The sequence below is a fragment of the Cuculus canorus genome, chromosome Z (assembly GCF_017976375.1).
Source record: "Cuculus canorus isolate bCucCan1 chromosome Z, bCucCan1.pri, whole genome shotgun sequence".
Lineage (NCBI taxonomy): Eukaryota > Metazoa > Chordata > Aves > Cuculiformes > Cuculidae > Cuculus > Cuculus canorus.
The window spans coordinates 2,679,345-2,690,433 of record NC_071441.1 but is presented as its reverse complement, the minus strand read 5'-3'; the positions used below and the strand labels follow the sequence as shown (position 1 = coordinate 2,690,433).

General features: G+C 46.7%; 1 protein-coding gene across 1 annotated transcript in view; it reads left to right on the top strand.

Moving 5' to 3' along the window:
* The first annotated feature begins 6,730 nt into the window (after positions 1 to 6,730).
* MCC (MCC regulator of WNT signaling pathway) overlaps positions 6,731 to 11,089 on the top strand; it is a 207,633-nt gene continuing 203,274 nt past the window's right edge. The window contains exon 1 of the mRNA XM_054055336.1: positions 6,731 to 7,101. Coding sequence (XP_053911311.1) covers positions 6,983 to 7,101 — 119 coding nt within the window. The 5' untranslated portion in view covers positions 6,731 to 6,982. The remainder of the gene's footprint in view (positions 7,102 to 11,089) is intronic.

Here is an 11,089-nt window from a genome sequence, read left to right as displayed (position 1 = left end):
GCCCAAACGAGCCCCCGCCCTTCCTCGTCTAAACGAGGCCCCGCCCCTTTCCCGCCCCGCTAAAGAGCAGACTCCTGTGGCGGGAAAAGACTTTGCAGATTTTCGAGTTCAACCGTTCCTGTCCAATACTAAACCACAGCCCGCAGCACTTCATCACCCATCTTTACAGCACCTCCAACACCACCCCGTCCCTGGGCAGCTTCTGCCAAGCCCCAAGAGCCCTTTCAGGGAAGAAATGTTTCCTAAACACCCAGTCTGAGCCTCCCCTGGCACTACCTGAGCCCCTTTCCTGCTGTCCTAACACTGATTTGACCACATCAGGCTGCCCAAAGCCTCACCCAGCCTGGCCTGGAACACCTCCAGGGATGGGGCAGCCACAGCTTCCCTGGGAAACCTGGGCCAGGGCCTCACCACCCTCATGGTGAAGAAATTCTTCCTAATGTCCAGTCTAAATCTGCCCCTCTCCAGTTTATACCCATTGCCCCTCGTCCTGTCTTCACAAGCCCTTGTGAACAGCCCCTCTCCAGCTTTCCTGTAGCCCCTTCAGGCACTGGAAGGTCGCTATAAGTTCTCCTTTGAGCCTTCTCTTCTCCAGGCTGAACAACCCCAACTCTCTCAGCCTGTCCTCATATGGAAGGTGCTCCAGCCCTTGGGTCATCCTTGTAGCCTCCTCTGGACCCATTCCAACATCTCCTTCTTATGTTGAGGATTCCGGAACTGGATACGATACTCTAGACGAGGTCTCACAAGAGAGGAACAGAGCGGCAGAATCACCTCCCTAAATTAGCAGTGGGGTGGCATTGTGACTGAAATTCATGTCACCTAAACACAAATTTTATTATAAACACAACGAAATTGGGGTTTTTTTTTAAAGTCATAGAATTGTTGAGGTGCAAAAAAACCTCTATGATTATCCAGTCTAACTATCAGCCCAGCACCGCCAGGACTACTGAACCATGTCCCAAAGTGCCACATCTACATGTATTTTGAACAGCTCTGAGGAAGGACACTCCACCGCTTCCCTGAGCAGCCTGTTCCAACGCTTCACTGCTCTTTCAGTAAAGAAACTTTTCCTGATATCCAGTCTGAACCTCTCCTGGTGCAGCTTCAGGCCATCTCCTCTCATCCTATCACCTGTCACTTGTCTGAAGAGATCAGTACTCATCTCGCTACAACCTTCTTTCAGTCAGTTGTAGAGGATCTCTCCAGACTAAATAACCCCAGTTCCCTCAGCTGCTCCTCATAAGACTTGGGCTCCAGACCCTTCATCCTTCATCGCCTTGAACACACCAGGAGCAGCAGCTTTTCATTAGGCTTTAAAGACTGCGTTGTTGAAGCAGAAAACCATTGGCAGCGAGTATGCTCGTAAAAGCCCATGGCACTTCTAATGTCTTAAGAAACGTCTTGGGATTGTCAGGCGGGCAGGAAATTTACATGAGATGCATCCCATTTAATGATTAGCTTTTGTCATTCTTGTGGTATGGGACTAGACTTTGTTCAGCTGTGCGGTTAAATAACAGCGCAATTTATTAGCATGACTTTTGAATTGGGATCTGGGAACTTAATTCAACTAAGAAGTTCCAAGCTAGCAGCTTAGAGATACCGCTGATAACTGGGAGGAGATTGGGAGGAGTTCACTGATAGGTGAACTCAGCAGGTGATTTTTGGGTTAAAAAACAGCAGGCACTCCTAAAGACCCCCTCACAGCCTGCGCAGAAGGCGCGAGGAATTACTAGGTATTTATTATACTGACATGTAAATATGTGATTACTTGCATAACGCATGACTTTGCGTAACATTGTGTACAAATGAAGGGGACAAACCCCTCAGTGTGCACGTGATTGGAGGAAATCCTCCAGGCCCCCGGGATTTGTGCTAATCTGCATAAAACAATGTCTCTCTCAGGGATGTAGTTATTGGCTTATTGCGCACAGGGTAATGGATCCCTATTTTGAACAACAACCAGAAAAGTAGCACTCGTATCTGTGTGATCGTAAATGATGTAATTTGACTGAATGCCATCAAATTGAGTTGGGCAAGATCGTTGCAGTCCTTGACTATGTAAAGAAGTCACTCTTCACTGTAAAGTATTACTTGCCCTCGAGTTTGTAAAAGGCAAGTCATTTTCCGAGGTGACACTCCAAGGGAAGTTGTTCGCCTGCTGAGGGTCAAGGGGGCATTTGACAGTGTCTTGAGCATTCTTTACATCAGTAAATGACCTTCCAGCTGAAACAATCATCTTTTCTTTCTGCCCTTTGACTCCACACTGGGGGGAGAAATAAAAACCTCTTGGATATGACACAAGATTAACTTCTGAAGGTTGCAGCTTTGGAAGGAGAATATTCTGAAAAAGAGTAAACTGTTCATCAAGCATGATCTTAGGTGGAGAACTACATATAGAGCAAATGAACCCTGACTGATGTAGCTGCCCGAAAAACGTCTTGAAAGATGTTGCCCTTATAACAAAAAAATAACTCTTTGTCTTAAAAAGATAAGGATTCCTCCTATCTTCCTTCCTATCAACAGTCATAAATGAGAGATCATAACTCTTTGGAAAGAGTCATTGCTTTCAGTCCTTGTGTATGTGAAAACCTTCAGTCTGAATACTTTTGCGGTCGCAACAATTTAAGTAACTAAACCCCCTGATCTACATTACAGTAACATCAGAAGCATTCATTTTGTAAGTTATGTGACAGAAAATAAAGCATCCGTATTAATTGCACTTCCCCAATTAAAAATTGTTTATGTAGGAAATAATTTTTACTTGGCTCTTATGTAGGTTAGAAACAGATTATCTAGGTTAGACACAGATTTGCCTAAGGTGTCTATAAATGCAGGCGTATCATCCACAATTTGTGCGGTACACACATGCAAAGTCACATGATAGGAAAGTGCTTGACAGCTGAGGTGGCCCCGTACATGGACCCACATCCCAGCTCAGTCTTGGTTCAACCCCACAGAGGTGCCTCCACACGCCCTGGTTGCTCCATGGCTGGGCCAGTGGGATGGAGCCTGGCTGCCAGGTCCTGCCGTGCCTCCCTGGGCAGCTTCCACAGACCCTGGACCCCGGGAGCAGCTGCCCCTGCTGCACCCTGACAGGAGAAGCTGTCCCAGCTCTATGGGACTGGTGTGCAGAGATTTGTCGGGCTCCAAAGGTGCTGAGGACTGACGTCTGGGCAAGATGGTTTGAGGTGCAGGCAGATCAGCTTTGCAGTTTTCAAATCGTGATGATCTGTCACGATTGATGGCAGTGCATTCCCTTGCTTGTTTCTGACAAACAAATATTGTGTACTTACAAAACAAGAACGCCAAACTTCCATGGAAAGTAGATTTTCCCACTAAAATAAAAATTACTGTGGGGGCATTAAATGCTTGCCCTTTGTTAACTGCCTTAAAACCAAACTGTTTGATGTAACATTCGTCACGCGTTCCTAACGCCTGACATTTTCTGCTCTCTTGGAATACAAAGCCTTTTATTCATTTAGCAGAAGTAACAGTGCATGAAACAGCAGGAATTCACGGGTTTTGAGGATTCTGAAGGATCTGGTCCAAGTGTGCCATTCGTGACACTACCTCCTTGCCGCTCCTGCTATTCTCATGTTTCTGTCATTGCTTCATCCTTGGCTGAATAATTAGGTAAGTGCTAATGCTTATAATGTTTATAAGCATGGTCTAAGATGCTGGCACATATTAAAAAAATGGGAATGATAAAGCAACTTGTTCCTCTTGCCCCATTTCTAGTTATTGGTTCAGGCAAGGGCAGAGTGTTGCTGCCACATCACTGAAAGGTATTCCAGGGCCTGACTACCAAGTGCAGCTAAAAAAAGTGAGTAGCAAATTCACTTCAATCAGCTAAACAGCCTCCCAGATTGCACCGTCTTCACAGGGCTGTATGACTGGTACCTGCGGTTCCCAACCCCTGGTAATGTGGTTAGCATAAGTGATGCCAATTTGTAAGGCAAACAGCCATTCTCTGTGACTGAGGAGGTCACGTCTTTGTTCCCTTTCCCTCATTATCGGGCTCTGAAGGTCCTGAGCACCAAGCAGGCAATCCAAACAGATTTCTTCTTCCCCTCTTTGCTGGTCTCAAGGTTCCTGGGCGCCAGGCTAATTACTCCTTCCTTGCTGGCCTTGAATGTCCCAGGCACTCAAACAACTCAGTGGTGGTGATGGCCCCATCACAGACCAGGGAAGTGTCACCGCATCCGGAGCACTGTCTGTGAAATTATGCATTTACACATCCCAAGTGGGGAATTCGGTCTGGAGCTGTGCTGGATGGTGAGATCCAAGACTCTCTAGTGGCCAGGGATACCTCCTCCATCGTCTGCTTCCTCCTTTTGTGTCCTTTTCCAGTCCAGATCATGATTAATGAGGAAACACTCTTCTAGGACTCTGTACGGTTAAGAACTTTAATTCTTAAGAAGCATGTAGTGTGTCTGCAGAACATATGCAAGGATTCTTGCATGTGGTGTTGAACAGCTTGTCTATGGGACCTGACCGAAGGGTCGAGTCTTGTGTCTGCCCAGCTTACCCAATCCTCTATGCAAAACAAACAGCAAACAGTCAGTCTCACACAGAGCAACACTCTCTGCGGACTTGAGGAAAAGCATGTAGGTCAAAAGATGGAACATGATGTAAGTTTTCCAAGATGACACACTACGACCTGAAGGAAGAAGGAAGGCTACTTGCCATATTTTCTGCTTTCATTCTTTTGGAGAGTTTGGAAGTGTTGGCTCCATACCCCCATGCTCTGGTCATCCAGCAAAAAACAGTGTGAGCAACCAAATTTGGAAAACTGCAGAGACTGAGAGAATATCAGAGTGAATAGATGCAATTTTGCCTTAGTTTTAGGTAGTACAACACCACAGACAGTCATTGCCTTGTAATGACTTAATCAACTTACAATAAATAGTAACAGTTACAACTATTGCCGTCAGTAATTAACTTGAAAGGAATTGTGCAACAAAAGCAGCGCAATAATTTTGCTGACTTTACATATTCACAAGCCATCATCAACCTCCAGGAAGTTCAAGTTGCTCTGTGGGAAGAACTGGATGTCTTCAAAGACTGAAGTAATAGAAGGAGGATAATACCTGACAGTGTGAGAGAAACGCATGACCTAATAACAGGATTTTTTTTTTGTATGGAGCTAAGTTATGGAAAAACTTAGTTGACTTCATTAATCATGAGAGGATAGAGTAAGAAATGTAATGTTACTTGTAACAGGCAAGTGCTATTCCAGGCTGTTAGCAAATAGGTATTTCAAGTAGGGATGAAAGACAATACTGCCGTTGGTGCTGTTAGTATATCGGTTCTTTTCACATGAGAAGAGGACTAATTAAAACTTCATTAGGTGTTGGAATGTGTGCCAAGGTTACTAAAGGAAATGAAGAAGCTATGGTGTACATGTGAGATAAAAGCATTTTTAATTTGGCAACACGATGACCGTAAAGAAACTGACTTGTCCCTGTGAAGGAGCCAGAAGGACCCCGGAAGGTATGAGCCACGAACAAGTTCAGAGCACTAGCTGATGCTGAATTGTTGGAGCAGAAGCAAAAATTATGTACTTTTCAGGTGAAATTTCATCAGCGGAGAGGAACTAGATGTGTCAAGCAGGGCTAGCACTCTACACCCTGGAATGCTGCACCCCATCAAGCAGCCTGAAGTGCAAACACGGGGCTATCAAATGTGTTCGGTTTTGTTGTTCGTCTAGGCTTGGCTTCCACAGGCCGGCCAAAGTCAAGCAAGGAGACAGCACTCCTGAAGCAGGGAGCTCGGCCTGCCCAGAGAAACGAAAACGAGCAACCCCAGGAACACCAGGCTAAGTGAGGGCTGCCCAGCAGTTGCTGTCTGGCTTGTATCAAAAGTGGTACAGCCAGCAGGAGCAGGAAAGTGGTTATGCCCTGATATTGGGCACTGGCGAGGAGGCACTTCAAATCTTGTGCTCAGTTTTGGGCCCCATGCTGCGTGAAAGATGTTGAGGTACTGGATGCATGTCTAGAGAAAGGCAACACCAGTGGGGAAGGGTCTGACCTGCAAGTGTTAGGAGGAGTGGGTGGGGGAGCTGGCAGTGCTTAGTCTGGAGAAGAGGAGGCTGAGGGGAGACCACTGTCTGCAACTGCCTGAAGGGAGGTTGGGCTCCCCCGGCACCTAACAAGTGATGGGAAGAGAGGAAATGCCTCAAGTTTATGGTTGGACTAGATGATCTCCAAGGTCTTCTCCAGCATAGTGATTGTATGATTCTACGTTGCACCAGGGAAGGTTTAGATTGGACATCAGGAAAAAGTTTTTCACAGACAGGGTCATCCGGCCACCAGGTCATCAGTAGAGCAGCAGCAGCAGGAGGAGCAACAGGGGCAGCAGCAGGAGAAGCAGGAGCAGGAGCAACAGGGGCAGCAGCGGCAGCAGCAGGAGGAGCAACAGGGGCAGCAGGAGCAGCAGAGGCAGCGGCAGGAGCAGCTGCAGCAGGAGCAACAGGGGCAGCAGAGGCGGCAGCAGGGGCAGGAGCAGCAGCAGCAGGGGCAGCAGCAGCAGAAGCAGCGGGAGCAGCAGCGGCAGGAGCAACCGGGGTAGGAGCAGCAGGGGCAGCAGGAGCAGCAGCAACAGGGGCAGCAGGGGCAGGAGTAGCAGGAGCAGCAGGGGCAGGAGCAGCAGCAGGGGCAGGAGCAGCAGCAGGAGGAGGAGCAACCGGGACGGCAGGGGCAGCAGGAGCAACAGGGACGGCAGGAGCAGCGGCAGGAAGCGAGGCTGCCCCGGGCGCCCGGGGTTCCCGCGGCCCCGCCTCCGCCCGCACCGAGCCCCGAGAGCGCGGGTCATAGAATGACAGAATTACAGAGTAGTTAGGGTCCCCGCCATCCCCCGCCTCCCCCGGGACCTCCTCCCGGTGCCCGGAGTCGGGGCTGCGCGCTTCGCACCACTCCAGAGCCACAGGACCTCGGATAGACCTTGGAGGTCTTTTCCAGCCTCCTGCTGCTGCCCTGGGATGTGGACATCGGCGGGCGCTGGCGCCGGCAGCAGCGGCAGCTCCAGCACGGGCGAGGAGGAGAGGATGAGGCGCCTCTTCCAGACTTGCGACGGCGACGGGGACGGCTTCATCGGAAGGTACCGGCGGGGAGGGGGGAGGGAGGTCATTCGCCTCGCGGCAGTCCCTCCCTCCCTTCCTCCCTCCCTTCCTCCCTCCCTTCCTTCCTCCCTTCCTCCCTCCCTCCCTTCCTCCCTCCCTTCCTTCCTCCCTTCCTTCCTCCCTCCCTCCCTCCCTCCCTTCCTTCCTTCCTTCCTTCCTTCCTTCCTTCCTTCCTTCCTTCCTTCCTTCCTTCCTTCCTTCCTTCCTTCCTTCCTTCCTCCCTCCCTTCCTTCCTTCCTTCCTTCCTTCCTTCCTTCCTTCCTTCCTTCCTTCCTTCCTTCCTTCCTTCCTTCCTCCCTCCCTCCCTCCCGTCCTTCCTTCCTCCCTCCCTCCCTCCCTCCTGAAAAAGGGGAGATTGAGATTAGATATTAGGAAGGAATTTTTCACTGTGAGGGTGGAGAGGCCATGGCCTAGGTTGCCCAGAGAAGTCATGGATACTCCATCTCTGGAAGCGTTCGAGGCCAGGTTGTCTGAGGATTTGAGAAACCTGATCCAGTGGAAGGGGTGCAACTGGATGGGCTTTAGGGTCCCTTCCAACCCAAACCATTCTGTGAAACTCCACTTCTTTCTGAGCTGGGTGGTTTTGCCACTTACAGTGTTAGGCAGATAATGTTTACCAGTAAACAAACAAAACTGGTCACGGGTGGTGTAAGAGAACGTCGGTACTCATCTACCTGACTTTCTGGTTTTATTTCTTTACATGTTTTTATCAATATCCTTCTTACACAATCTCAAATTTAAATTCCTCTCCTGGTCCCCAGTTAGTTTTCACATCATGACCTAGGCTGATGGATTTTGAGAGGAAGGTGGTGAACTTTTACTTTTGTAGGAGGTCATTGGAAATAAGCTGTACTGAAATGTTGGCATAGCTGGAAGCACTGGCAGTGTGGTTTGGTTGGGACTTGATTTTGTTGGAAGGATATTTCTGGAGCTGGTTGTCTGCTTTCACACCTTAATTTGAAAGATACTGGACTTCTGAAGGCCGGGTATGCCAGAGGTGCTGGAACTAGCATTTTCAGAATGAAACCGATGCTAGTTGCAATGAGTATGTACCTCTAGAGAGCTGAGTCAGTGAGAGAATTTCTAAGTCTGTCATCTAAACTGAAGCCTAAGAATCTGACCCTGCAAAAAGGCTAAGTTAGCTTCAGTCCCTGGTGTTCTCTCTTTGGAGGCAGAAAGTTGTTGCAAATCTGTAACAGCTAGCAGTCACTTCAAAAATGAAATTGAAGGGTCATGATATTTCTTGTCTAAACAGCTCCCCAAACACTCTTACCCCTCCACCCCTGCGCCATCTAGTGATTATTTGGGTGGTTGTGGTTCAAATGTAAGCTTTGGAGATGGGTGCTTTCCAACCAGTGTGTTAAGATTGCATCTGTTTCCATTTGTTTACGCTCTTCATGGAAGATAGTAATCGTGGAAATTATTCTGATGGCTGAAACTTAGGACATTCACTTAAAGTACATGCTGACTCCTTGGATCACACTCGCTGATCTGTACTGCGATGCTTTTCTGCAGCGTGAGCTCAGCAGACTTCTGCCTACAACTTAAAGAGGGAATGTTCAGTGTTTTAGTGCTTCCTCTGGCCAGCTGAGAGATGCTACCATGACACAAGCTGTTCATTTCTGGTTGACTTTTTTTACATTGCCTAAGTTTTATTCCAAATTTGTATTCTCTGTATTTCCAAATCGGTGTTTCTGAATGCTGCTTGAATTACACTGTTGAAAGCTTTGAAAACTCCAGGGTGTGTCTGGGGAGGGACATTGGATTTCAGCAGAAAATGGAAAGAAAGCCCAGAGGATAGTTGTTGAAAATCCTTCAGGAGATGATGGGTCCGTTATTGTAGGTTCTTAACACCTTGCTCCAGAAGAGAGTTGTGCCTTCAAGGCAGACCTGGCATAGCATTTGTCAAAGAACATGGTGTTATGAATTACTGCCTTCCCTTAAATTTCCATATTTGTGCGAAAGTATGGAATGAATATTTAACAAATTATCTTTGATGTGACAGGGAGTAATTTACTTTTCTTGACTTCATTAGCTAGTCTGGGTAACCAGCCTTGCAAATGGGATGGATTCTTTGCCTTACGTGGTGTCTCGGTTTCCCTCATGGTCTATTTTATGGCAATGGCTTCTGCAGGTACAGACTTGCCTGGTGACTTTTGGATGTATATGTAGTACGTATCACCACAGGCTTATGGGCAACTCTTTCTGGTTCATGGTGGCACAGCCTCCCTGTAAAAGTATAGCAACAGGGTTTTTTGTTGTTGTTGTTGTCTATAGCCCTAGCGTTTAGGTAATTGCATCTTTTTTTAGTATAATGGGTTAAAATAAACACCCAAAAGTTAACGTCTGCTGTTGTGCTAAACGTTGCCATTCTGTGCATAGTTTGTTTTGCTTTGGCTGTTCCTTTTCCTTTTTTTCATGCAGGACAGTGGCTTGGTTTTCTGTTCCCTCTTACCCTGCTTCCTTGGAGTTTCCTTTTTCTTCATCCTGGAGGACAACAGTTTCTTTGTTGCCCCAGTGGAGACTGTAGGCTATCTTCTGCACATTACTGCACCTTTTACAGCAGATTAAACATCGCAATAAATGTCTGCATATCTTCATAACAAGCTGAAAACAGAGGGACCAGCACAGTAAAATTGGCTGGTTCCTTGTGGACTGCAGGTGACATATAGCCTTTTATTAGTTTGAGCCTCTTCTTCAGAATGTGCTTCTTTTCATTGCAACGGGGTTGACATTTGCAGTTTTGCTACTCAGCATAATTTATGTTTTTGTTTTTTTTTCTTTTCTGCGTGCTGGGCTGACATGCGGTCAGTCGTTTGTTTGCGTAACACGCGCAGCAGTTTGTTTATAAGAGCTATTATGGGAGAGAACATCTTCATTCTTGTGGCCAAGGCAAGCATTCTGTATGCATGTTTATTTAGTTCCTGTTACAAGGGGGAAAGTGCTATTTGCCTTCCTAATGAAGTAACACGGTGTCTCAGCTGTGGAAATGCTTTGTTGTGCACCAAACTGTAAGGCTCTTCAAATGATAGCAGGGAGGCAGAGGCACAGATGGAGGGGAGGAGCATGTCCTGAGATCCAGATTCATTTTCAGGTTCTCACCTGACATACTGATTAATCTTCAAGCTCTCTACATTAGGATGATACAAAAATGTTAAGGCATAATTAAACGTGTACCACTGGTGTTTATAACCCAGAAGAAGCTGAATGATGAGATAGGAAATGCTAAACCTGTGTCCCTGAGCGTTGCATTTGACAGGCGCAGATTGAAATTTTGCAACATTTAGCTGCAAAAAAGTAACTTGGTTTGTACTGAGACCCTTTTGCTTCTTTGGGGATTAATATTAGTACCTAATGATTTTAACATCTTCAAAGTGTTTGGCGTTCTGATAATTCAGCCATGGGAGATAACTTTACAACAACAACAAATCCAAAACAATACAAGAAATCCCCACAGAACCAACTAGTCCATGATTGAGGCTGGAGTCTAAACACTTGAGATCAGCTGGATCAGCCTTGCTGGGAGCAAAATGCAGCCTTAAATTCTGTTTACAGCAGAACTTTGTTTTTGCAGCTGTGTCTGGATTGTGTTGTTATTAACAAAAAGCTGTTAATTGAAAAAACTCTACTTGCATTCTTTCTGTTTTGTTTGCTTTGAAAATCTTCAAAATCTTTTGCTACAGTTAAAAATATATTCAGCTTCGGAGGGTTCGTGCATCGGGGAGGACACCTGCTGCTTTTTTTCTATTTTTCTTTTTTTAAGGTTAGTTTATATGGGCTTGGTTGATGTCAGTGAGGAAAAATGAGAGCATACTAGGTTTGTACAGGTGGCAGGCTAGATTAATGTCTTCTTTAGAAACTTAATTGCCTTGGCGCTGTATTATGTGTGAATAGTACTGTGATTCAATTTAGCGCGTAATGAATTTCATCTTTACTGCGGAAGTCTCTAAATAAGTCTCTAGGTTA